At 45.8% G+C, this 24,177-nt stretch overlaps 2 protein-coding genes across 4 annotated transcripts; one reads left to right on the forward strand and one right to left on the reverse strand.

The window, feature by feature from the left end:
* Positions 1 to 3,165: 3,165 nt before the first annotated feature.
* On the reverse strand, positions 3,166 to 8,572 carry LOC144717233 (U6 snRNA-associated Sm-like protein LSm7). Its single transcript, XM_078592623.1, has 4 exons — positions 8,454 to 8,572; positions 6,953 to 7,040; positions 5,055 to 5,126; positions 3,166 to 3,863 (listed from the first exon to the last, which is right to left on the reverse strand). Exons 1-4 carry the CDS (start codon positions 8,469 to 8,471, stop codon positions 3,598 to 3,600), a joined length of 444 nt encoding a protein of 147 aa, XP_078448749.1. The 5' UTR covers positions 8,472 to 8,572; the 3' UTR covers positions 3,166 to 3,597.
* SPPL2B (signal peptide peptidase like 2B) lies at positions 8,540 to 23,855 on the forward strand. Of its 3 annotated transcripts, XM_078592620.1 has the most exons (16): positions 8,540 to 8,808; positions 9,687 to 9,809; positions 11,088 to 11,270; positions 12,021 to 12,119; positions 13,895 to 14,034; positions 14,616 to 14,788; positions 15,515 to 15,611; positions 17,414 to 17,527; positions 18,247 to 18,328; positions 18,547 to 18,621; positions 19,363 to 19,425; positions 19,730 to 19,829; positions 20,934 to 21,011; positions 21,293 to 21,453; positions 21,885 to 21,920; positions 22,384 to 23,855. In XM_078592620.1, exons 1-15 carry the CDS (start codon positions 8,722 to 8,724, stop codon positions 21,897 to 21,899), a joined length of 1,590 nt encoding a protein of 529 aa, XP_078448746.1. In that variant the 5' UTR covers positions 8,540 to 8,721; the 3' UTR covers positions 21,900 to 21,920; positions 22,384 to 23,855. The 3 variants fall into 3 exon arrangements, with proteins under 3 accessions (XP_078448746.1, XP_078448743.1, XP_078448744.1); XM_078592617.1 differs by lacking the exon at positions 21,885 to 21,920 and having other exon boundaries at positions 8,541 to 8,808; XM_078592618.1 differs by lacking the exon at positions 21,885 to 21,920 and having other exon boundaries at positions 8,541 to 8,808; positions 14,619 to 14,788.
* Positions 23,856 to 24,177: the final 322 nt, after the last annotated feature.

A 24,177-nucleotide genomic window follows, 5' to 3' on the forward strand; every position in this document is an offset into this window, starting at 1 on the left:
CTGGTGACCAGCTCGAGTTAGATGTAATTACAGAGTTCTCAAGTCCACCTATTTCCCCACTCCAACAAGCGCGGGCCTCATCGGCAACCCATAGCCGGTGACGGAAACTCCACATTCCAGTGACAGCAGCGAATATTTATGTTGGACCACATCATTGTAGACTTTCAACCATTGTACATCATGGATAAAGATTCATACAACAACAAAATCCTGGACCTTCTTAATGATGGGAGTTACTCCAAAATTAAAAACGATCCCACTAAAAGCCTAACGACGAAAACCAACAGTATCATCACGAGTTCGACTTCCCTAATCGAACCAAGCAAACGTCCCTCTCTAAAACCATCGGCGGCAAGACCTCCCAGACTCTATGGTCTTCCCAAAATCCATAAGGAAGGCACCCCGCTACGACCCATTGTGTCGACGATAAACTCTCCTACGTACAAACTAGCCCGTTTTCTATCAGATACTCTGCTCCCTTTCACAGGCAAGACCTCTTCGGCAGTACTCAACTCAACCCAATTAGTCTCTATGGTTAAGGACATGGTACTATCTCCTGATGACATCCTCGTCAGCTTTGATGTAGTATCTTTGTTTACCAAAGTCCCAGTACCGGACACCCTAACAATAATTGAGGACTTAGTCCAACATGGATTGAATTCTGATGCACCTGCGCTGGTTAGGCATTGCCTCACCAACACCTATTTTACCTGGAATGGCACCTTCTACAAACAGAATGAGGGTACCCCTATGGGCTCCCCTTTGTCACCAGTTATAGCCAACATGTTCATGGAAAAGTTTGAATCAGACGCCATCCAGACAACTACCCTGCGTCCTTCCCTGTGGAAGAGGTATGTGGATGACACTTTCGTCATCTGGCCACATGGCCTCCCAGCATTGAACCACTTCTTGGACCACATCAATTCTAGACACCCATCCATCAGATTCACCATGGAAGTGGAGAAAGACGGTAAACTACCATTCTTGGATATTCTGTTTGAGAGGAGGCCTGACGGATCCTTGGGACATTCTGTCTACAGGAAAGCCACCCACACAGATTCCTACTTGAAACCGGATTCCCACCACCACCCATCTCAAAAGAATTCTCTCATCAAAACGCTATACCACAGAGCCTATGGCATTTCTGACAAACACCACCTGACCGGTGAATTAAGACATGTACATCGGGCCCTCAGGATGAACGGATACTCTGACCGTACTATCCGCCAAGCTGTCTCTCCCACCACACAGAAACAGCCACTTGAAACTCCGACCAAAACCATCACGTTACCATACATAGCAGGCGTGACCAAAAAGATCTCCAAAATTCTAAACAAACATAAGATCCAAGTCCGATTCAGTACAGTGCATAAAATCCGTGATCTGATTCCATCTGTGAAGGATGTCGTTCCTGACTTACAGTATCCTGGAGTCTACAAATTGAGTTGCATTTGTGGTGATTGCTACATTGGAGAAACGAAACGTCATGTTTCTGATCGTGTCCGCGAGCACAAGTCAGATCTGAAACACGGCAGAACTGATTCTTCTGCCGTTGCCGATCATTGCTACAACTCGGTGGGCTCTCATGAAATTGTCTTTTCCGAGACCAAGGTTCTCTGCAAACCTCCCGGCTACCATCAAAGGTTTGTACACGAAGCCATACAAATATACAAACACAGACATAATTTCAACCGTGATGATGGGTACAAACTTAGTAATCATTGGAAAGATGTTATCAACCACGCAAAAAAAGACTTAATTACACTTTTTTTGACCATCTTATCTGACAGGCACTATTTAACTTTACTTTACCGAGTGTTAACATCCCCAGTTATTTTTTGGCAGTGCTCTCTTCATTGTTCAGCCAGCATTGGTATAAACATGGGCATTTTCGTTCTTTTGTCTATCATGTGTATCAGACCTCCCCTCCCCCCTCTCTGTCCATTGTGTTGCGGTGTGCAGCAGCAACCGCGTCCAAGCCGTCGTCCATTGTTTTGGCCCCGCTCCCCCCCCGATGCGTTGTGCTTAGCACTCCGTGCTGTCTTTGAGCCCCGCCCCCCTCCCTCCCGATACGTTCCATTCATTGGCTACCACATTCTGATGAGCTCCCCCCCCTCTCCTCCCCCCTTCAACTTGCTTATAAGGGATTACTTCTTGAATCATTGCCTCACTTGATGCAGCTAATTCGGCTGTGACGGTCCCACCTGATGACGGAGACTTGTGTTGCCTCCGAAACGTCGAGATTTTTGTTTTTATTTTCATTAATGTTGATGTTTTACCTACGTGACTTTACCGAAAAAACCTAAGAATATGAATCCTTGCAGTCACGAAAGCTTCAAATCTAGAATTGTACTTGTTTTATTGAGTCGATTCAGGCCGTCGGCAATATTTAACACCCAGCAGCAACACCTCCAGCACACGACGACGATGTCATATTTGTTTTCGTTTTAACGAATATCAAGATCAGGGAAACAGCGGGTTTCGGATGCCGATATATTTCCGAAGCATCAAATCATGAGTTGTGGCGCTGGGGCCATTTGCATTGAATCCTCCTCGTGCCTCCACCCAGCACTGCAGGACTGCGGGGTCTAAACGAGCGGACGGCGACTCGGACCACCCACATGGTGAGGAGCGAAATGGATCCATGAGTTCAAGTGTCCCCTCCCCCCAGCTCGATTGAGTAATGAGGCGGTGAGCATCCCTGAGCCAGGTGGTGGAAATTCCACATTTCGATGGCAAAAGATCGTTTCTCCACGACGACAATGCCGATGTCACGCAAAGTGGCACCGATTTCATCTACCACGGAGAGACGATGGGTCCGCTTTCAACTCCAATTGGGATGTTAAACTGCAACCCTGGATTTTAACTAGCAAGTTGTCCACTCTGAACACCCGGTCAGATAGATAACGCACAGCATTATTGTTGCTTTTGCTGTAGTAGATACTATTGTGTTATTATATCTACGATTTCCTCTACGTTTTTGCAAACGAAAACCTCATTGAGTACCCGACTGTGGAAGCACGGGGCTTCTCTCTCCCATGACATCCACCACGCTCCGCATGAGACGATCGTAGAATCGCCGCACTTGCGAACGCGCTGCGATCCGTGCAGGCCTACTGCTGCCTCCTTGAATTGGTTGAAAAAAAACTTAGTATTCAACTACAACACATTTCAAAACTGTTTATTTTCCATCCTGCCATATGAATTTTTTTTTCCCTCCAAATAATGAGCCGGCTGGTTGGAGTACAGGATGGGCCAGATGCAACGCTCTTACAAATGTAGCCTGGTAAATGATTAACAACCAGTTAAGTTCATCAGCAAAGTCCAATGACCTTTATTCGTTAATCGATATCCTAAGTTCTATTTTCATGACAACAAAAAGACGCTGAATTGACTACACTGTAATTATCTCCGATAAATAAGGACCTCTTCGAAAAATTAAATAATCGTTAAATAATAAAGTGCCCCTCCGCTATTTCCACGGCGCTACATCACCTCCTCCGCAGGACAAACACCGTTAAATAATAACAATAGTACACTTAATAACAATAATAATAACGCTCATGCGTTGACCGCATTTCCTCTGCGTCTTCAGACTCAACGACGCGCGCAAACGTGAGCGATCCCCTCCGCTTCCCTCGGAAGCCGAGTGTCCTCAAGACCACGGAGCATTTCGTCCCAGGTCCCCGTGGATCCGGGGCTGCTCTCCGTGCCGCTGCTGGTGTCGCTGCTGGGCGACGGGAAGGGGTTGTCGATGGCCTGGAAGCCGTCCTGGGGGCCCAGCAGGCTGATGGAGGTGCCGCGGCAAACCAGGAGGCCCAACGGCCGTGTCTCTCCAGACATGCGGTACGGCTCTTCTGCATCTGCATCATCCGCAATATCATCGACATCATCAATAATGTCAACAGCAGCAGTATCATCAACATTAATCATCATCACTATCGTCACCAATAATATCAACAACAAAAAAACACTTGATTATGATCGTCAGATATCATCAGCACTGGTAGCATACAAATTAACAATGACATCATAGATAAAAAATCATCAGCAACAAATATCGCCAGTCACCATCGACATAAAATAATAATTATTATTATTACCAAAGAAAACATCAGCTGTCTGTACGAGAAACATCAAAAATGGCAACTTTATCAAGAATAATATGTGCGCAGCAATAATACCAGCAGACTATAACATCGTTATTAAGTAAACATTTACATAATTAACAAATGACATCAACATACTTGTCAACATCAACAAAAAACTGTGCCTAAAAGTGGATCAGTCGGTATAAAGTGTGAAATTGCTAAAGAAGGAAATTATTTGGTGGTGCACTAACGCAAACAACTCGACACATCAAAGACGCTGCCTTAAACATAAAAAGTACAAACAGGCAACGTTTCGGGAAATGGCCTTCTGCATAGTACGCAGGCCAGAGAGGTGCAGTGGCCTCTCCTGTGCGATGTGAAGAACAGCCATTGCCCAAAACCCTGCTGATCATCATTAGTATTTTTCAGGCAGTGTTATTGACGAATGCGTTTGAGTTTTTTTCTATACTGTACCAGGTTAATTAAAATCCCAACGTGGCGCCGTGCTGTCACTTGGACGAAAGATCGCCGTTCCGGCCCACTGGCAGTCGTGTAAAATATGCTGTTGTCATTTCCATTTGACTTGCTCTTGAAATATGAGTGCCATATTATAATAACCAACCAGCCTGCATCACGATAACCCATTATCAAAGCTGCATCGCAGAATACATAATTTGGTTACTCAAAACGAGGTCTCTTGTCTGGATAGCATTTGAAAAGGCAACTCACCGCGCATTCAACAGATGCTATAGGCTGCGGCGTGGCTACGTTATCAGCACAGGGCAGAGCAGCAAAACATATGGTTGTACTGTACTATGTTGTAAGGTCTGTGTTTCTCATCCCCTTCACCAACCCGCAGTGACCAGCGTGGTGAAATGTTGCCAAGGAAGCCCCACAATCCAATGGGGCGTGGGAAGGGCCTCGTCCAGCACTGGGTTACCAACAGGGCCGTACGCCACGTACCTCGAAGGTACTCGGTAGCCCCGTCCAACACCAGGTTCACCAAGTGGTCGAACCCCTTGAGGACCCCGCTCACTTCAGGGTGGGCAGGTGGGTTCACAGGAGGGCAGGGGAGCAGGGGGATCAAGGGGTGGCGTGGTGGTGAGCAGAGGAAGCAGGCAACCAATCGATCAATGTTTATACAGCACGCTTCACATTCATAACAGGTCTCTCACAACGCTTTGCATATGCTACAAACACATGATGACTATTAAACACAATGCATTCAATTTATGACACCATCATCCAACTGTTTAGTGCCACCAGCTGGCATCAGCAGACCCCTCCTTGCCCACTTGCCGCTGCAGTAAAACCGGCCAGGCTGGTCTCGGTTCGGCCACGAGCATCAGGTGTGGCCCAGAATAACCCCAGCACGCGTGTTTGTTGATGCCATTCTCCACTGCGGGGAGCACGTAATTGGTTTTTTAGACAATACAGCGACTGCGGTGGCGATTTCTATGGGAAGCCTCGGGGGGTCCCGTGTATTCATAATGAACAGCAATTCTCTTCCGCGCGCCTCCTCATCCACAAGCGCTATAGCTCCTTGTGGGGTGGCGCTCGTATTGCAAATAGACGAGGTCGCGTCATCAACATCCATTGCACCTCTCCATCATCACTTGCTTCCTTACGCGAGATGCCATAACAATTTAACGGTCGACACCAGATTGATCGCCATGTCTGGCTCTTAACATATTCCACCATCACATATTTGACTTGGACAGCGAGAACTTGGGTGGCCCTCTCTGTATTAGGTGTGTTCTTTAGTGCCTCCTCTGTGTTATTGTACAGCACTGTGTGCTAGGAGTGGCCACTGACTGCCTGATTACCCAGTAAAATAATTCCACGCGAAGCCTTACACGGCCCAAAGTGCCAACTCGTGCTCCAATGAACGACAGGGCAATGCTCGTCTTTGTCGGTGGTGGAACATTCCGCATTACCCAAGGTGTTGGAGGGTTGGGGGTGAAGTCTATCCATTGGATGACTGCAAACCCATCACAAAATTGTACTAATTTTATCGCCTCGGTTTTTTTTTCATCCTTAACCCTTGATATTCGTCAAGGATCATTTAATGTATTTATAAGGCCAATTCATTATTTAATTAATACACTCCGTAAATATATAAATTCACCCATTGTCTCATTCATTCGTTCAATGAATAATTATTTGGTTCTTTCGGTGAAGTCACGTCTAAAGATAAAATAATTAATTAAATTAAATAATAGAATACGACGTTTCGATTGCAACACAAGCAATCATCATCAGGTATAATGAAATAGCGACATAAAATCTAACCAGAAAACTATAGACAGACATATTAGCAGACAGATATCACCAAGATACATAGCGGGAGCAACACAGGTAACAGAGAGGGGTGATCGTCTCTGTGGGGTGGCCTTAAATAGACAGAGGGGGGGGCGGAGGCAGAGAGAAGGAGGGGGGTTAGAGAAAAAATTAGCATATCAATGAGTGGTCAACCGACGTGGTGCTGCACGGCAAGTAAGCCTGAAAATCAGGACACACTAAAATTAAATAACCTAGTAAAATATCGAAATGTAATGTAATACAACACAGAGGGTCGGTCAACACACAATTAACGCATAGCCTGGTTGATTACGTATTTCAAAGATTGCTAAGTTAGAATTTAAGTGTGAACATTCTAAAGAGGACACAGGCAGAGAAAACAAGTCGCCAGAGAGAGAGAAAAAAGATAAGCTTAAAATGAACTCACTCTTCAAATGTATTAATCGAATTCACTCATTTGCTAAAGTCATTCGCTCATTCAATTAATGCACTCATTCAATTTACAAACTAGGTTCAATTCATTCATCCATTCAACGAATTTGTGGCTGAGGAGGACCCACCGGCACGACCCCCGAAGAACCTCACATGGACGCCCTTGTTGATGTATTTGGTGAGGTCCAGAATGGCTTCACCCTTCTTCGCGTTGCTCTGGGGCCGGTGAAGAAATGCGCATTGTCAACACAACGCCTGCATTGCCACGTGCCTCCAAGTCTTTACTCACAGTCAAATGTCACGGCATCCCTTTGCGTAGCGTCTCTACTCAACATACTTTAGGCACGGATGAAGCTTTCCTGAATAAAAGAGTGAATGCCACCGCCACGTACTTTTCAGTATATTATCGTGCGAATTAAATTGTAAATGTTTACAAAATGTGCTATAAACTAATAGGCCTACAGATGGGGTAGTGTTTAACTGCATAATTATAGTTCTAAAATTGCCACCAGGAATTAAATAAAAGGGTGTTCTAATCCGAAATGAATTAGGTATATTAAGTAATAACTGCACATTCCATCGGGGTCGTTATTGAATCTCATTACAATTAAAGTGTGAAACGACGCTAATGACTGTTGTTACAGTACAAGATGCAAATTGGTGCAATTAGTCGGCTCACGGGATCGCATCCGGCGTAAGAGATGATTTGTCGGAAACGCAATTAGCTCAAATTATAGGTGCACTCATTGAACCGATATTAATTTACACATTTGTTTGAAAATTGTTTACAATTTAAATTGTATTTTGAAACTGTGCTTTTTACAATCATCAGCCATGACCAATCCGCTGCTGGATGAAGACCTCCCCAAATGAGAAGTAATGAAGATTGACTTATCAGTACAAGAGTTTTGAATGGGTTTTTTTACTGTACCTTGAATGGAGTTTTCACTCGCAGAGTTCTGAGAAGCAGCTGCTTTGTTAAACCCGGTTTAAGTAGACCGGTTTATTACCTTGCTATATTTAAAACAGATTTTTTTTTTATTTCAGCCAAAACAGAGCCACGCGAATACGAATTTGGTTCAGTTTTGGTCGGGGATGAACTCAACCCGATAAACCATTTGCGGCCGATACAAATGGTAACACTTTGTGGTTGGTTAATCGAGATGCATAATCTGGATAATTAATCGAGCTGGATAATTAATCAGTGGTGGTTAACCGAGGTGGATATTCTGGATGGCTAACCGAGGTGTCCAATTAATCGAGGCGTAATAATCTGGATAATTAATCAAGACGGATTATAATCAGGGGTGGATCCATTTGGGTGGTTAACCGAGATGGATATTTAATCAAGCTGAATAATCGAAATGTATAATCTGGATAATTAATCGAGGTGGATCATCAGTGGGTGGATAATTGAGGTGGACCAATTCGTGTGGTTAACAGAGTTGTATAATTAATACATCGCGGTGAATAACGAATGGAGTCCCGAGCCACCGCCGACTCCACTCACTTTTTTCTCCTGATGACCACTGCTTGTGTCGCGATCTAAACGTCGTAGTTTTTTCTAAACAAAAGAATCTTGTTCTACGTGACTTTACCGAAAGCCCCAAAGAACGTCGCTCCACTCACGTTCAAACGCGCCGCCATGGCCACGTGACGCCAAGTCCACGCCCCTTGCCGATCACGTGGCGCCCCGCCGACGTCACCCGCCCTTTATTTCCGGTTCCGCGTGACCCCGGGCCCCCCGCCCCCCACCGCGACGGCGAACCTCGCCACTGCCAAGTGCGCCCTTGATTGAGTTGTTAATTGAGTTAATTGAGTTGTTAATTGAGTTCGTTGATTAGGGCCAAGTCGGGGATCATTGTCGCGGGCGTTCGAGTCCTCCTGTCGGGTCGAGATGGCCACCGCGGGGCCGCCCCGAGCCGCGGTCTTGACGACGGCGCCGCTGCTGCTGCTGTTGTTGTTTGGAGTCGCCATCGAACCCGTAAGTTCTTCCCGCTTGGAAACCCCCCGCGGGTTGAGAGGATCAGGCTGAGGGGGGACCAGAGAGCGAGGGGGTGTGGGAAGGAGGGGTGTGAAAGGACGGGGTGAGAGAGTGAGGCTTCGTAAGGGTGAGATGTTGAGGTTAGGGGATGAGGAAGTGAGGGGATGTGGGATGACAGGTTTAAGGGGTTGAGAGGGTGAGGGAGTGAGGAGGACGTTTCGGGTGAGGGGATGTGGCAATGAGAGGTTTGGATGAAGGGTAGAGACGGAGTGAGGGGTAGAGATGGAGTGAGATGAGAGGATAAGAGACGCTAGGGAATTGGAGGTGACGGCGTTAGGGAACAGGACGTGAGGGGGTGAGGGTGAGGAATATCGGGGTGAGGCGACGGGGTGAGATGTAGCAATGTGGATAACAGGTGAGCAGATGATGGGGTGACGAGTAGAGATGATTGAAGATTATTTAATGGTTATTTTTATAAATGTTATCTCCTACTCCATAGCAACTTAGGCAACTATTCATTTACCTATTTAAATTGGTCATCAGAGCACTTTTAAAATGTTATTCTCGTCAGGGCCCATGGTGTTAAGTGTCATCTCCAACCTTATTAACTCAGGCTTCTGGTTTATATGCCGTCAAGAAATGCCTTTTTTTCTTTTAAGGCAATGTTATTGATGAACGTGTTGAGTTTTGTTATTTGTACATGTGCACCACTGCGAGTGCTGCATCACCAAATACTGAGATTTGGTGTATGAGGAATCTGGGATTGAGGCGGGGAATATGTAGTTGGTGAAGGGGCAGTGTCTGGACTGGCTCCTGGGGGTACATGTAACTCACTCCTACTGTGCCATCTTTATTTCTTTCTGCATGGCCCCCCACAGGTTCGCGCGGAGTACGGCCTCCTGTACGTGTACGTGGGGGACGCGGAGCACACGGCGGCACACCGCTACTGTGTGCAGTACAACCCGCAATGGGGGGCCCTTCCTCTGGACCCAGCCGCAGCTGTGAGCCCCCCAGTTTCCCGTCATAGTGTCACATCCTACCACACCGTTCCCCTACCCTTCCACCCTGTCCCGCACTTGCCACACACTGCCCCTCCTGACCACAATGCCCCACTCTGCCACGTAACATCCCTTGGAGCTGGGATAATCCCTTTTGTTTCACACTAACAACATGTTTTGTAAAAAATTCCGGTTTCTTGGCCAATGGCTTTCCACAGTAGTGAATAGATTCTGAATTTTGTAATCTATACTTTTTTCTGTCATATTTCAGTTTATTTGCAATGAAGGTGGTAAAATATTTTCAGCATCTTTTTTTACATACTGTAATTTTAAACACTGAAAAGACCTTCATTGGTTGAATGCAGATGAACACTTGTAGCCTCATTTATCAAATTTGTTAGAACCATCCCAGAAAGGTGATTCTTCCACAAAAGTTGTCATTTTTTTATCCTTGTGAATTATGGTGTGTGTTAAGAGTATGTGCAGCTCGCTGGTACAATCACACGTTCATATTGAATGTAATCCTTTTTTGTATAAATATACCCCCTCCAACCAGAACATAAATGATAAGAAACCTGAATTAAAATAATTTAAAATTGTACCTTCGTTGGTTATACTGGTCATGACTTTCAGTGGGGTATTTTGCTTTCTCATTTCAAAAGCTAATTAGAAACTCCTCCAACAGTGTTACTGTACAATGCTTATTTCGATAGACATCTCCGATCCAGCACTGTAAATTTCACCTTCCTATGGCAGGGGAAAATCCATAAGACAAAAATTTTGGCTTATTTAATTGGGTTATTTTATGCTTCTTAAGCTCTGGCTGTGATTTGAACACGTGATCATCCGGTTATGAGTCAGTCGCTCTAATCGCAGCACCACCAGTCTTTGCTGTTGTTGTGGAATAATGCCACAGTCACGAGTTGACAGATTCATATCGGGGGTTTCCCTAAATGCCAGATTGGAGTGCACGTGGGTTACAAAGGAGTCAGACTCTAGGTGGCAGTAGAGGCGAGTTTTTCATTACGAGGATTAACCAAAACAACCATGCACCATCCACTCAGCAATGTCGCTTCCATACCAGATTTAACATTCCCGGAAGTTTCAGTTGAGCCCAGCGTGACTGGTAGGATATTATAATCACAATAGGGCTTTTTATATTTTTTCAAATTGATATAACGGGTGAATCGGCACCACTGCAGAGTTCATGGTTCTCAATCGTGCATGGATGTTGTTTGAACAAGAAAAGCTGCGAGAGAGTGACCTCCTTTCTTTTGACAGACAAAGTGGCCCCTGCGCAACGCATCTCAATCGCTGCTCTGTAAGGCGGCAGACGTCCCTGCTGGTGGCTTTCACGCTGGTGCTGCCCTGGTGGAACGTGGGAACTGCACGTTCTATGAGAAGGCGCGCCTCGCGCAGTCCAGCGAAGCGCTGGCACTGCTCGTTGTCAGCAAGGAGGAACTGGTGCGATATTTGTACACACGCAGGTCCTGTATATGGGTATCTCATAACCTTGTCTGCATATGGCCGGGCATTCAGTCATTGATTACTCAAGGTCAAGAGGTCATCACCCCCAGTGTTGTTGATTTGATACCCAATCTCCTAGGTCTCCTCTTATAGCATCCTCCATTTGGTTTAAGTCTTGCCCTTGGTGATCATCGTCTGGGTCTTACTCCAATGTCTGTTTCGGTATATGACTCTCCTCAATTCTGCTCACGTGCTCCATCCATAACTTCTATTGCTTTCTTCTGAAATTGCAAGTTTCTTATCCTATATTGCCTTAAGTTTCTTTACATTTCATTGATGCAGCAATATTCCAAGTCCATAGGATATTTTTTTTATTAATTAACAGACAACAATAGAGCTCTCTCAAACTATTTTTCTTGACAAATAGTACCGTCATGAATACAATTGTTGAATAAATTAATTACAAGTAAACTTTGCAGGTAGATTCACTGGCAGGTGCAAGCTTTGCAGACAAGATGTCGAGTAAACAGGAAGGTTTTTTTCCCATTTTCACAGTCATTTAAAATGTCACGAAAGACGATAGGGGTTTGGTAGATTTTTTTACATTGAGCGTCTGTTCACCAAGCATATACACCAGTCATTTTCAGCTTGTGATGTGCTCAACACCACTAAATTCAATCCCGATAAAATGGTCAATGTCATGTGTTTTCACACTGAGAAATAACACTGCCCTCCGTCGTGTGGCAGGTGGCTCCTGGTGGCAATGCATCGGATTACGAAAACATATCTATCCCCATCGCAACTGTGAGCCACAAGGACATGCTGCTGATGGGCAAGCTGGTGGTGGTGAGTATCGCTCGGCCTCTGGTGAGCCCACGCAAGGGTGCAGTGTGGGTTTACAACGTTTTGACCACTCCGTGTGTGCTACTGCAACAGCTGGATTGGTTGACTCATCTTCTTTTCACATTAACTCACACCCACACAAATACTTGCACACTCTGACATAGACATAACCCAATTAATGAACTTCTACCCCGTTTATGTCGACATTGATGAGATCCTCCCCCTGTTCAGGTTCAGGCTCTAAACTCCTCCGCTTCTGCCATAACGTATCAGTCTATGGTTTTACTAACGCGTGTCTGTCTCCCATGTCATTGTCATGTGTAGCACATTGTAAATTTGTTTTCGCTCCCTACCTTATCTTACTGCATGCCACCCCCATCATTTAGAGCATCTTGAAACAATAGACCAGTTCATACTGGCCTTCTCTGGTAAGATTGTCTCGTATTACATGTACGAGGCAACTTTATTATAAGCATTACAATAAAGCATTACATCAACATTAAAACACAATGCATTATAAACACTACATAATACAATATACAATAAACACACAAAGCAAAACCGTATAAGAAAAAATCGAGAGTTAAACATTACACAAACAATGCACAACAAATGGCAATAATTTACAGTAAGGCCTTAGAGTTCGTGGGCTCAGAGTACGCGGACCTGCTCATATACAACCGACCCCGAGTCATACTTACACTTGTAACTCGTACTTTCGCTACACGCACGAGGCGGAAAGCGAGGAGTCAAATCACCCCACCGCCATCACGCGGACGATGTATTTGAAGGTGTGTAATTGTATCGCCTGCGCAAAAAATGAGTCCACCCAGCTATAGCATATTTGTATTTATAATATACAGTACAGTACACTCGTAGAGGCAAACCCCAACTTACGCGAATCTGCGCTTATGTGGGGGTACACGGAACCTAACCCCAGCCGCGTACGGTAAGTCCTTACTGTACTCGATGTAGGTAACAAAACACAGACAAACATTTCAGATGTAACACTATGTAAAAATAGGTAATAACACAACAATATAATGACATAACTATCTAATTTCTCAGTCGGATGATTGTATATAAAATTTGGACTTGGGCAATCTCATGGGATTTTATTGCAGCAATCTCTAGGAATTGACTCACTTCGTCTGGCGTACCCCAGGGGGCGAGGGGGGAATTCAGACACATCTCAGTGTTTTATCAGCGCCGAGTCAATAAACAACCCCCAGAGGTTTATCTTGCTCCGTCTGTCCTGGTTTGCACATTCAAAGGGGCTTAACATGAGGCAGTCCCCAAGGATGGACTCCTCCACATTAATTATCTCTCAATGAAGTTAGCTACTGTTGCATTTATACGGTTTATTAATGCAATAAGTATTGTACGTATTTTGTATGTTTGTTGAACTTATTTCGCACCATACATAGTCAACTAAGCAGCGCACCTTGTCATGTGCACATTTTGTTTACTTCACATGTGTACGCTTATACACGAGGGTGCTCCAACACAGCGGTAATACGCTTGTTGAATTAACCACTTTTTCTATAGCTATTCCATGCGTTCTCAAGTCGTACCATGTGTTGTTTAGCATGTCGAAGCTCCTAACGCACAAAACGAAACGTCTTTCAATGTACCAAGCAACTTGCGGTTAAATCCAAAGCTATATCAGAGAGCTCGACCACACAATGGCGAAAACCTACCCGGTAGTAACACCTCTTCTTGCCTTGTCTCCCCCCTTCAACTCCCATCGCCTTGGTGCTGCCCACACATGCTCGCAGCCCAAAAATGCCTCCTTGTTCGTGTCTCTCTCCGCACCCCGCGAGCCGCTGCTGGACTACAACCTGTTGCTGCTCTTCGTCATCGCCGTAGGAACGGTTGCTGTCGGAGGATACTGGGCCGGCGTGCGCGACTCCCACGGGTGAGTACCAGGGGTGGGGGCTGGGGTGGTGTCTTGTTTTGTATGGGAGCTGTCGAATGAAGGAGTTGTTTATTAAATATGGAAAATATTTTCAATTCTGAGTCGCAGGCCTGTGTGGTTAACTGCAGCAAGTGTCATCATTGACGGGTTTTTTGGGGGCCATTGGTATCGTAAGGGAATGTGCACGAGACTGAGGTGTCCACTCAGGGGTATTATTATTGTTTACATCCCTTTGCAAGTCCACTGCAAAATGAAGACTCCACATGCTCTGTACGTCACGGGTTTTTTGTAAGTGGTTCATATCGGCGCAGTATCAACCCCGTACTGACTCTTTCATAACTCAAGTAAATTCAAAGCATGTCAACAGTCCTGAGTCATTGGTGTAAATGCCACAGTTTTGTGGCAGGAATCAGTCAAATTTTAAGGTTCAGTTGGCTCATGATGTCTGTCATTGTTTTGGCGTGGCTATTACGAGTCCACCCAGCCACCTCGGGTTTAGCGCCAAACACTGTCGTGTTCCGCGACGATAGCGTGTGGTTGAGTGTCTCACGAGCGGAGAACGCATGGTGCGGCCCTGCCAGAAGGCGTTTCAAGTGCAAGCGCGAGGATGCAGAAGGCGAAGGAGGTGATGGGGACGGATACAGTGGTGGTGCGGAGGAGGAGGCCCTGGACGTGTCCCCACTGATGATCTTCATCTTCTCCGTCATGTGCTGCGTCATGCTTCTGCTGCTGTTCTTCTTCTACGACTACCTGGGTGCGTCTCGACGCCTGTAGTTGCGAGCGCGCCAGTGGCATGTGCGGTCGATTGTGTGTGAGAGCCGATGTGGCACTCTAATTCACGGTGTTTCCTTACGCTGTTACAATTTGAGCGGTACATGCATAATGCTTCCAATTCGTGTTTGGCGATATTGGGGTTTTTCTGTAGATTTTTGGTGAAAATGTGCCGATGCCTGCATCTTAAACAGTAGGACAAAGTTTGCTTGTCTCTTGTCGTCAAGATGCAAAGCTATCCCTTGATTACAAGTAAAATAATAATGACATGGTCAAAACTGTATATTTTGTGTCGCAAGAGCACTCACTATTTAGAACCCTTGTACGCAGTGTCACCATATCTTAGATCCATGCCTTATTTGCCTGCCTCTTTCCTGAGCCCATACGTGGTGGATGCTATTTCCGAGCCGAGTTACGTTTTGCTGAGTAAGCTTTCATCCGTGTTGAACTGTGATTTTGTGTGTGCCAATCTCTCGTGCATCTGTGTGAAAGTCACTGGCGTGTGGTATAAATTTTGACGATGAGCATACTGGTTTCGAGGAGTACAATCCAACTCGGCAATCACTATAAATACACATTGTATTTATTTTTGCACATGATTGCGTATCATGAACGGCGATGTGACTGCTGATTGATTGAGTTGTGAGCGACGATTAATTTGTGCCTCTCCCCTGTCTCCTTTCCCGCCCTGTGTGTGTGCGTGGTGCAGTGTACGTGGTTATCGCCGTGTTCTGCCTCGCCTCGTCCATGGGCCTTTACTGCTGCCTGGCACCCCTCGTGCGTCAAATTCCCCTGTGCACGTGCAGGTCTGGAGTTCATGTCATTTGTCCATTGTCCGCTGCTCTCATCGTCCTTTATCATTGCCTCTCCAACTTTATTTTATCGGTGGCCTACTTGGAGAACTGGGACGGAACTCATCGAGATATACACCCACTCTGCGTGTTGGTGGAAACTGCCTTGCCGCTGAATTTAAGATTAAAATAATGCAGAGGTCAGCAGAAAATGATAGCGGTTTGAGACATTGCCAACCAAATTTTGGTGAAAAGAAATATCACCCGTGAAGAAGGCTCAAAACACCTTCAAGGGAGACATAATAGAACAACATGGAGACATTAAAATCACACTCCATAAATTGCACTGTACAAATTTAACACTTGAAAAAGTACAGTAGAATCAAAATGATATACAAACTTTTAGTGGAAGACTTAGTTATAAAAAGCAAATTAAGCATTCTTTTCGAAAATGTAACAATGAATTCGCTATTTATTTATTACTGATTAGAAATATGAATGTGAAAAACCAGAGTTTAACTATTTCAATTCAAATCAATTATGTGAAACAATAAATAATGGTAAATAAAAGACAAGCATTCTTTTACGTATTATTTGCTGACGTTGCACACTTTGAAACTACAACTATTGAAGAGTCTGATGCTGGATATGTTTAGTTTAAAACTTGTGTTTTAGGACGGTCTGTTTGCAAACTGGCCGAGCCACATGCCAGGCACGCCTACAAGCAGTCAAAGCGAGTTTTATGCAGTGCATACCTTATGCAATCATGGTGTCCGTTTCATTCCGCATGTGCGCTATCGTTCTTATTTGTTGCATGTGTGCACAGCGGCACACTCTCCATGTCCTCGCATTCACTTTTGCTTCACCAGGTGCACGTGCTATTTGGATCTGCGCACGTGTGTGTGTGTATGTGTGTTTCAGGGGAGCGGTAGTGTAGCGGTGAGCACGCTGCGCTATGAACCTGGCGACCCGGGTTCGATTCCCGCTCACGGCCAACACTGGTGACGATTATCTGAACCGGTCCCGGGTCTCTCCTAGGTCGACTCAGCCTCAAATGAGTACCTGGTGCGATGTGTAAGCATCGCCACTGGGGAGACAAAGGCAGCCGGGCATGGTGTTGGCCACCCACCTCCTCGTGTGCCGTGCTCGCTAACAGCACTTGCCCCTACAATCTGTTAAGGCTAAACGGGGGATCTTCATGTGTTTCTGTATGGGGAGCGGTCGCGTCGCGCTTGGCGTGCGGCACTACGAACCCAGTGACCTGAATTTGATTCCTATTCACGGCCAACACCAGTAATGATTATCTGAATAGACCTCCCCTAGGTCGATTCAGCCTCAAATGAGTATCTGGTGCGTTGTGTAAAACATCGCCACTGACTTGAGAGACAAGTGGCCGGGCGTGCTGCTCTCCACCCACCCCCTTGTGTGCTGTGCCAGCCTTCATAGGTGCTCGCTAACAGCACTTGTCCCAACAGTCTGTGAAAGTTTACAGGGGATCTTTGTCTTTTGTGTATGGAGATCAGTTGTTGGAGTGATTATCGGTGCACTACCCAACTAACGCAGTGATCCAGGTTCAATTAATTTCTATAATTCGCAACGATAGTTACATATCTCAACCTTGCTTAGCCTTTCTCATGGTCAGTTCTTCGTGCAAGTGGTCATAAACATCGGCACTGGGGAAACACAAGCATATCGCTGTGATTTTAACCACACCACTTTGTCCTTTGTGCCGGCATTACTCGGTGCTAACAAACAGAAGTTGTCCCATTCCGTGCCTGTAATGAGACGGGGTGTGTTTCTGGATTTTCCATTCTCAGGCTCCCGGCTATATGGCGGCCCTTTCTGGGTGGCCGCCCCCAGGTGCGGCTGCTGCTGCTGGGAGCCAGCTGCATGGCTCTCGCCATCACGTGGGGAGTGTTTCGCAACCACAGGTGGGGGGACTTGTCAAGTCTATCCTATCTAAAGAAGTGCTTTCCAATGTATAGTCCATGGCTGTGGGAAGTGATCAGCCAAACTTGCAATTTTTGTTTTCACAAAGCACATTATTCTTTACTGCTTGGTGGTCCGCAGTAATGTGTTGAAAGTCCGTGGGTCCAGAAGGGTTTGGAAGCGCCGCCCTAAAGGAAGACAAAACAATAAAACAAACGTTTCTTGTTGTGTAGATGCATACCTTGGCTGTGTGCCCTGGTGGCCCGCAACCATGAGAAATAAACTTGTAAAAAATAATAATCATGCGATTTTTATCCTGGCTGTCATGAGCATGCTGTCACGAGATGAAATATTAATTTGGATATCTCGGAGAGTGGTGCAACCCTCTGTGTTAGAGAACGGCCTACAGTCGTGGTTATCACCAAGTGATCTCTGCAAACCTCTGCCACTGAGAGTAATGTTCTTCGCTTGATATTCAAACAGATAATTTTAATTCTCAGAACTGAAAGTTTGCCAAATTACGTACACGACCTACTTTAATATGATAGGTTATTTAGTTGTGCAGTTATTGGTGACTGAGTTGAGGCCATCAATTCTCTATTCTTGAGAAACATAGGTCACTGCCTGAATGCAAACCCAAGATCTCGGTACCTGTCCCAACACTTTATAAAGGTAATATGGGGGATCTTCATCTTTGTCCTTGTACTTGCATGTCTTGTAGCTGGGCGTGGGTTCTTCAGGATGTCCTGGGGGTGGCGTTCTGCCTGAACATGCTTTGTACCGTCCGCATGCCCAGCTTCAGGGTAAGTGCACGCACATACGTGCTCACGCGCACGCGCTCCCACACCCGCACCCAGCTGCTTAAATTCCACTTGTAAGGCCAAATAACTGTGCCTTTATTCTGGTTTGGTTGATATTTTTGGAGCGAAAAGAACGTCTGGCTTGAAATAAGATTTGTCTTATTTTAATTACCTGATGGCACGTGCCTCCTCGTTGACGCATGTTGGTGTCATCCTTGCAGATCTGTGTGCTACTCCTGGGGATTCTGTTCTTCTACGACATCTTTTTTGTGTTCATCACGCCGTTTCTGACGAGCGTGAGTACTCGACGCATAGCCCTGCATCCACTAATCCCGTGTCATTATCATTGTGCGTGATTGTTCTTTAGAATTTTGGTTACAATGCATTAATCACTGGTTTTGCTGTGATGCGACTGACCCTTGCGAATAGGAATGTTGAAATTAAATCACTGGTTTTGTGCCACCAACAGAATTGAGTGTTTCCCAATGCTTGTTTGAATAGAGTAACAATAACTTGAGGTAAAATTCGTGCTGCTGTGGCCATGCAATATTGAATGTGTGCGAGGTGGGTGCATGTGGGGCGTTCATCACTGAGGAATATCTGAACCGGTAGTGCAGCGGCTATTGGTCCTTGCAATTGTTAGCAAACTGCACTACAAATCCAGTGACCTGAGTTCCATTCCTGCTCACGGCCAACATCAGTGGTGAATGTCTGAACTGGTACTGGGCCTCCCTAGGTCTGCTCGGCCTTAAATGGGTATATAATGTGTTGTGTAGACATCAACACTAGGGATAAAAAGGCAGTCGGGCATGGTGCTAGCCACCCACCTCCTTGCGTACCGTGCTGGTTGTAATAGGTGCTCACGAACAGCAATCGGTCAATCTTTATTTTATGCCAATATCGCCCTCAATAAAGTAGGCATTGGTGCACATTCCAGCAGAACGGGAACGGTACTGGCACTAACAGTTTGGTAAAAGCTATATAGGGAATCTTTGCCTTTGTGTGTGATTGCGTGCGCACGCACGCGTGTTGAACAGAATGGGGAGAGCATCATGGTGCAAGTGGCCACTGGACCATCCAAATCTACCAGCCATGAGATGGTACAGCGTCCGGATAGATACCAATCCCAGCATATACAGAGCACACCCACAGCACTCAGCACACCCATATAATTGCTCACCTTCACCAAAGGCATATGGTATAGCTTGCACGCCTCGTCTACAGCAAACCCATAAAGCACTGCTCACATACAGCACATCCACACAACATTGCACACTCACAGAGCATAACTCACATACAGTAGAACGACAGAACATCGCACACTTACAGGGCACATCACATACAGAACACCGACATAACAAACCTTTATCTCCCGCCTCACCTTCCTGCTACCCCTGACCCCAGCTGCCCATGGTGGTGAAGGTGCCTCGCCTGGCTGCAACTCCACTCTCCATGTGTTACCAACCCTTTTCCCTGCTGGGCTTCGGAGACATCCTCGTGCCAGGTTAGGTTCCACTTTCGTCGTCAATGTCTTCATAATCGCTCTTAAAATATTCGTCGTCCCTTAGAATAAAAAGTCAAAAGTGTCTTTCTGCTCCGAATCAGAATCTCAAATTATACTGGAGCAATCCGATGAGCTATGAAGCTCTTTTTCATAGATATCCAATATGGGCGGGTCAGCAAGTTACAAACGAGCCATGAGAAGCATTCATCACTGGCGGTGGATCATAAAAAGATCTGGAAATTCCACATTCCCATGACCACTATTGACTTCTCACAAAGTTGTGGTGTCAATGACCTCGTACGGATCATGGGTTGAGTGGTGGCGCAGTGGTTCACACACTGTGCTTTGAACCCAGCAACTTCAGTTCTACTCCTGGCCACAGTCAGCATCAGTGGCTCATGATATCTGAACTTGTCCTGGGCCACGCCCCTTCACCAACCCGTACTGACCAGCATGGTCAAGTATGGTCAAACAACCTCATGACTGGAATGGCGAGGGGTATGATTTATTCGCCAGTTTATCCGATAGATAATTGTGGCTTAAGTTGATCTCTGACCACTTTTGAAGTTTTCAGATGAAAGGAAATATAAAATAAAATTAAATGGAATACTGTGCAACGCAACACAACTCAAGCCCAAGGGTCTCCCTCCTCTAATTCACATTGGGTGGAATTCCATTGTGTTGAAAGCCAGTGGTGGAAATTCCACATTCTAAGAGTGGAGGCCAAGTCTCTCAATCGGACAAACACTATCACCTGTGAGCGTAATAATGTATGGCCCCATTTAGATTCAATGAAATTTCACAGTTAAGAATTATGATTTGTTTGAAGAATCCATTCTCATTTAACCCTTGTGTTACGTGTACACATCTTTAGTGGCTGTAGAGTTTCCAAGATACTGGAGAGTTTATAAACCGATTTACAATGAATATATGCAGAGCATAATTGATTGATTCTTACACAAATGCTTCAAAACATGTATTTGGAGAGTCAGAAATCTACTTCATTCGATGAATCCACATGTGACCAGTACCAAGTGAGTAAATGGTTCTCGCGTCGTAAAATATTGTGGACAAACGAGCGTGTGTGGCTGCGCTGTCCCGCAGGCCTGCTGGTGGCATACTGCCACCGCTTTGACGTGCAGGTGCAGTCCTCGAAGCTCTACTTCATCGCCTGCACCATTGGTGAGGCGCGCACGCTGATACCTCGCCAGTCACGCGTCACACCTTTTATCAGCTCGCTTGATGAAGCATTTTACTGGCCTTATCTCCCGCATGTTCAAAGTAGGCTAAACACCGGTGCGTGTTAACATGTGTTAATTTGTATATGTTGTTGATAAAATAGGATGCGCAACATAGCAAATCATCCTAACATTTTTCTTCATGGTTTTAAGTAAGGGTAATGTTTTCTGCCATCGTTGATAAATGATTATTGCTTACAAATAATTATATTGTCCACGTTGCAGCGTATGGAGTGGGGCTCCTGCTCACCTTCCTGGCGCTGGCGCTGATGCGGATGGGCCAGCCGGCGCTGCTCTACCTGGTGCCATGCACACTGCTCTCCAGCCTGCTCGTGGCGTGCTTCCGTGGGGAGCTCGGCATGTTCTGGAAGGGAACGGGATACACGGTAATGGGCTGGTCGGCGGGATGGGGCAGGATGGGCCCTACTGGAATTCCTCGTGCTGCGGCATCAAAGTCGGAGCTAGCGGGAACAGGAGTCGTTAGCCCAGAGAGGAGACTGGGCCACGGGGGGAGCGCGGCGATGGGTGGATAGTGCCGATCCCGTAGTCGGAATCGTGGAGTCGCGACAGATCGAGGATTAACAATCGATTTAGATCTCCGCTTACTGACGGCAACGAATGCCTCGTGTGGTACCTGTGGCAGGTGAGGAAATCCTGAAGCAACACCGCGGTAACCATGGGTCGATCCCAGTGCATGTTAGCGGCAAGCGCATCCTTTCCGTTACTTGTCCGGCCACGCGCTACCGCTTACAATAACCACCTGCTGTCGCTGCTTGCCATTGTTAACACCGCATCCCCCGCTCTCGCGTGTCTGTAGGTGTTGGAATCTTGAGCTCTGGAGCCTTGCTAGCAGGTGCGCATTGATCCGATCGATTTGTGATATGCGAACGCTCCCCTCAAGCTTGGCATCTCTACCTAGTCATCAGCATCATTTGTCAGACTCGCTGTGAATATTGCGTGGCAATGTTTAGTTATTAGCGGCTGCCACTACTAGTCGTTTTATCACTAGCACGGGAGACGGGGGGGTCCCATCCTGCGTTGCCTTCACTTGCTTTCCATACGTGACGCTTCGTCCCATAAACATTCTGCTTTTTATTTTTCCAACAGGACACTGTCTGTTCCATGTGCTCTGGCTGGATTGCTTTTTTCAGGAATTTTACTTCAAAGTGCATCCATTTCTGCTGAAAAATAGAATCTCAACGAGAGAAACTTCAAATGTGCGCTTTAACAATGTTTTTTGAAAGACTAAGTTACAATGGAAATTTCAGTTTCACATGATGCCATTTGTTTATATATATTTTACATATTATTTTTAGGTCGTTTCCAAGTCTCGCGGCAAGAATGTGGCGGGAACCACCGTACCCACGCTGGGCGAGGAAGCGTCGGAACAGTCTCCAGACTCCGGAGACGAGACACCGGGATCTGTGCGACCAGGAGCCAAGGTGCCCACCGAAGGTTCTCCGCTGCTCGGGAATCTTTGAGCAACGGCAAAGCTTCCAGGGGGGCGGCGGCTGCGTTTCTTGGGTGTGCAGAGGAGTAGTGAACAGCGGGACAAGAAGAGGCAGTCGCGTCTGCACGCCACGCTTGACGGACAGTCGGCTTGGGTTTGAGCAACATGGTATAAAACACTTTGAACCTTGAAGGGTTTTTTTTTCCCTTGTAACTTTTCATTTGTGAAATGACTTAGAAAAGTTACGTGCTGATTTGTTGTTTTAATAGTACTGTACAAAACAAAATGTAAAATACATTAATATTTTTGCTAAAGTCAAAAATCGCCAGCGTTGTTTGTGTCGTTCAGGGAAGCTGTAGTGAGATGTTGCAGTGATTTATTCAGCCATGGAGACATCTACCACGAAGCCAGGCAGCCCAAAGAACAGCCACATCCGGGTGCGTTCTCTTAGGTCGTCCTAAAACCTTCCCCCATTTAAATTCGATGTGCTCACTTGGAGACCCCTACCCATGAACACCGTTCATAAAGTTCTTACCTAATGTATGCGCTTGCAGATGGACATTGATTGCAGCAGTCGTCAGTTTCACGTGAATGGTATCGGGAGTGGCGAGGTTTTTGTTACCAAAAGTACGGAAGCTTATACCTAAGTCTTGTACTGAGTTTGAAAGTATAGATGTTTCCAATTGCATTGGCATCCTGGAAGATGTTTTACTCGTTGATTTCAAACAAGATTATATTTGGGGATTGCAGAGAATGGAGCTCAAAGGTCAGAATCTGTGACTGCAATTTAGTTATTTCTTTTGAAGATGCTTATCAAACTGACATTAACAAAAACGCCTAGAACAGGAACCAAGATCAGTAATTGCCAATTGCAGCCCGACAGTATAAATGAAGCACTTTGCTCAGGGAGAGAAATACACCCATCTCACCCTTTGTTCTCGACATTCGTACAGTACGGATGATGCTTGAAGCCACACGGCCGCGACTTGGATTCACAGGAGGGTAGGGATATCAGCCGGCTTTGGGCTCCTTGTTGCACTTACCTGCCCTACTCCAAGGCCCTTGAGCAGCCGTGACACCGTGTTCAGGGCCGCTGCGCACAATTCGCCAGAGGTAGGTGATGTAACATGTAGGGAACCGCCAACTCGCCCACGCCCTGCCCAGAATGCTTCTAACGTGTATACAATAGACCACGTGGTGGTTTGTGTTCCTGGGGTTATAGTTTTGAATGTTTTGCAACTGTGCGCACACCTGTTATCTTGGGTCTCTTAATTACCCACGTGCCTTGGAATTTGCACTTTTAATCTTGGTGTAATTAAACGTGCGGTTTATAACGTATCAAGCATGGTTTTTATATGTGCCTGGCAAAGGGTGTGGAACAATTTCTAGCACAAACTGTCTTAATTATATTGATTTGGTTTAATTATCTGAACAAAGTGAAGCATACTTTTGAGCAAGTTCTTTATCTTTCTGAAATATGAACGTGCTGAATAATTTGTATGCAAATACTCCGGGTAATATATTTAATGTTTGACCCTCCACAAGTTCACTATTGTCGACCACCTCAAATAAATTCATAATTTTCCCCTGGTACTTTTTATTGAGCAGGCTTGGAACATTACGTAATCTCCATAAATAGGTAAGGAGTTTGTTGCATTGC

Source organism: Lampetra planeri, chromosome 3, assembly GCF_965212315.1.
Source record: "Lampetra planeri chromosome 3, kcLamPlan1.2.h2, whole genome shotgun sequence".
NCBI lineage: Eukaryota > Metazoa > Chordata > Hyperoartia > Petromyzontiformes > Petromyzontidae > Lampetra > Lampetra planeri.

What these genes read in the sequence shown, in the direction of transcription:
- LOC144717233 (XM_078592623.1), bottom strand. An exon ending in GTTCTTCGGGGGTCGTGCCG is followed by an intron (nt 5,127 to 6,952) that starts GTGGGTCCTCCT and finishes CCCACCCTGAAG; the next exon opens with TGAGCGGGGTCCTCAAGGGG. An exon ending in GGCTACCGAGTACCTTCGAG is followed by an intron (nt 3,864 to 5,054) that starts GTACGTGGCGTA and finishes CGGATGATGCAG; the next exon opens with ATGCAGAAGAGCCGTACCGC.
- SPPL2B (XM_078592617.1), top strand. Translation starts at nt 8,722, where the DNA reads ATGGCCACCGCGGGGCCGCCCCGAGCCGCGGTCTTGACGACGGCGCCG. An exon ending in TCCGCATGCCCAGCTTCAGG is followed by an intron (nt 18,329 to 18,546) that starts GTAAGTGCACGC and finishes TCATCCTTGCAG; the next exon opens with ATCTGTGTGCTACTCCTGGG. An exon ending in AATCTACCAGCCATGAGATG is followed by an intron (nt 19,426 to 19,729) that starts GTACAGCGTCCG and finishes CCCTGACCCCAG; the next exon opens with CTGCCCATGGTGGTGAAGGT.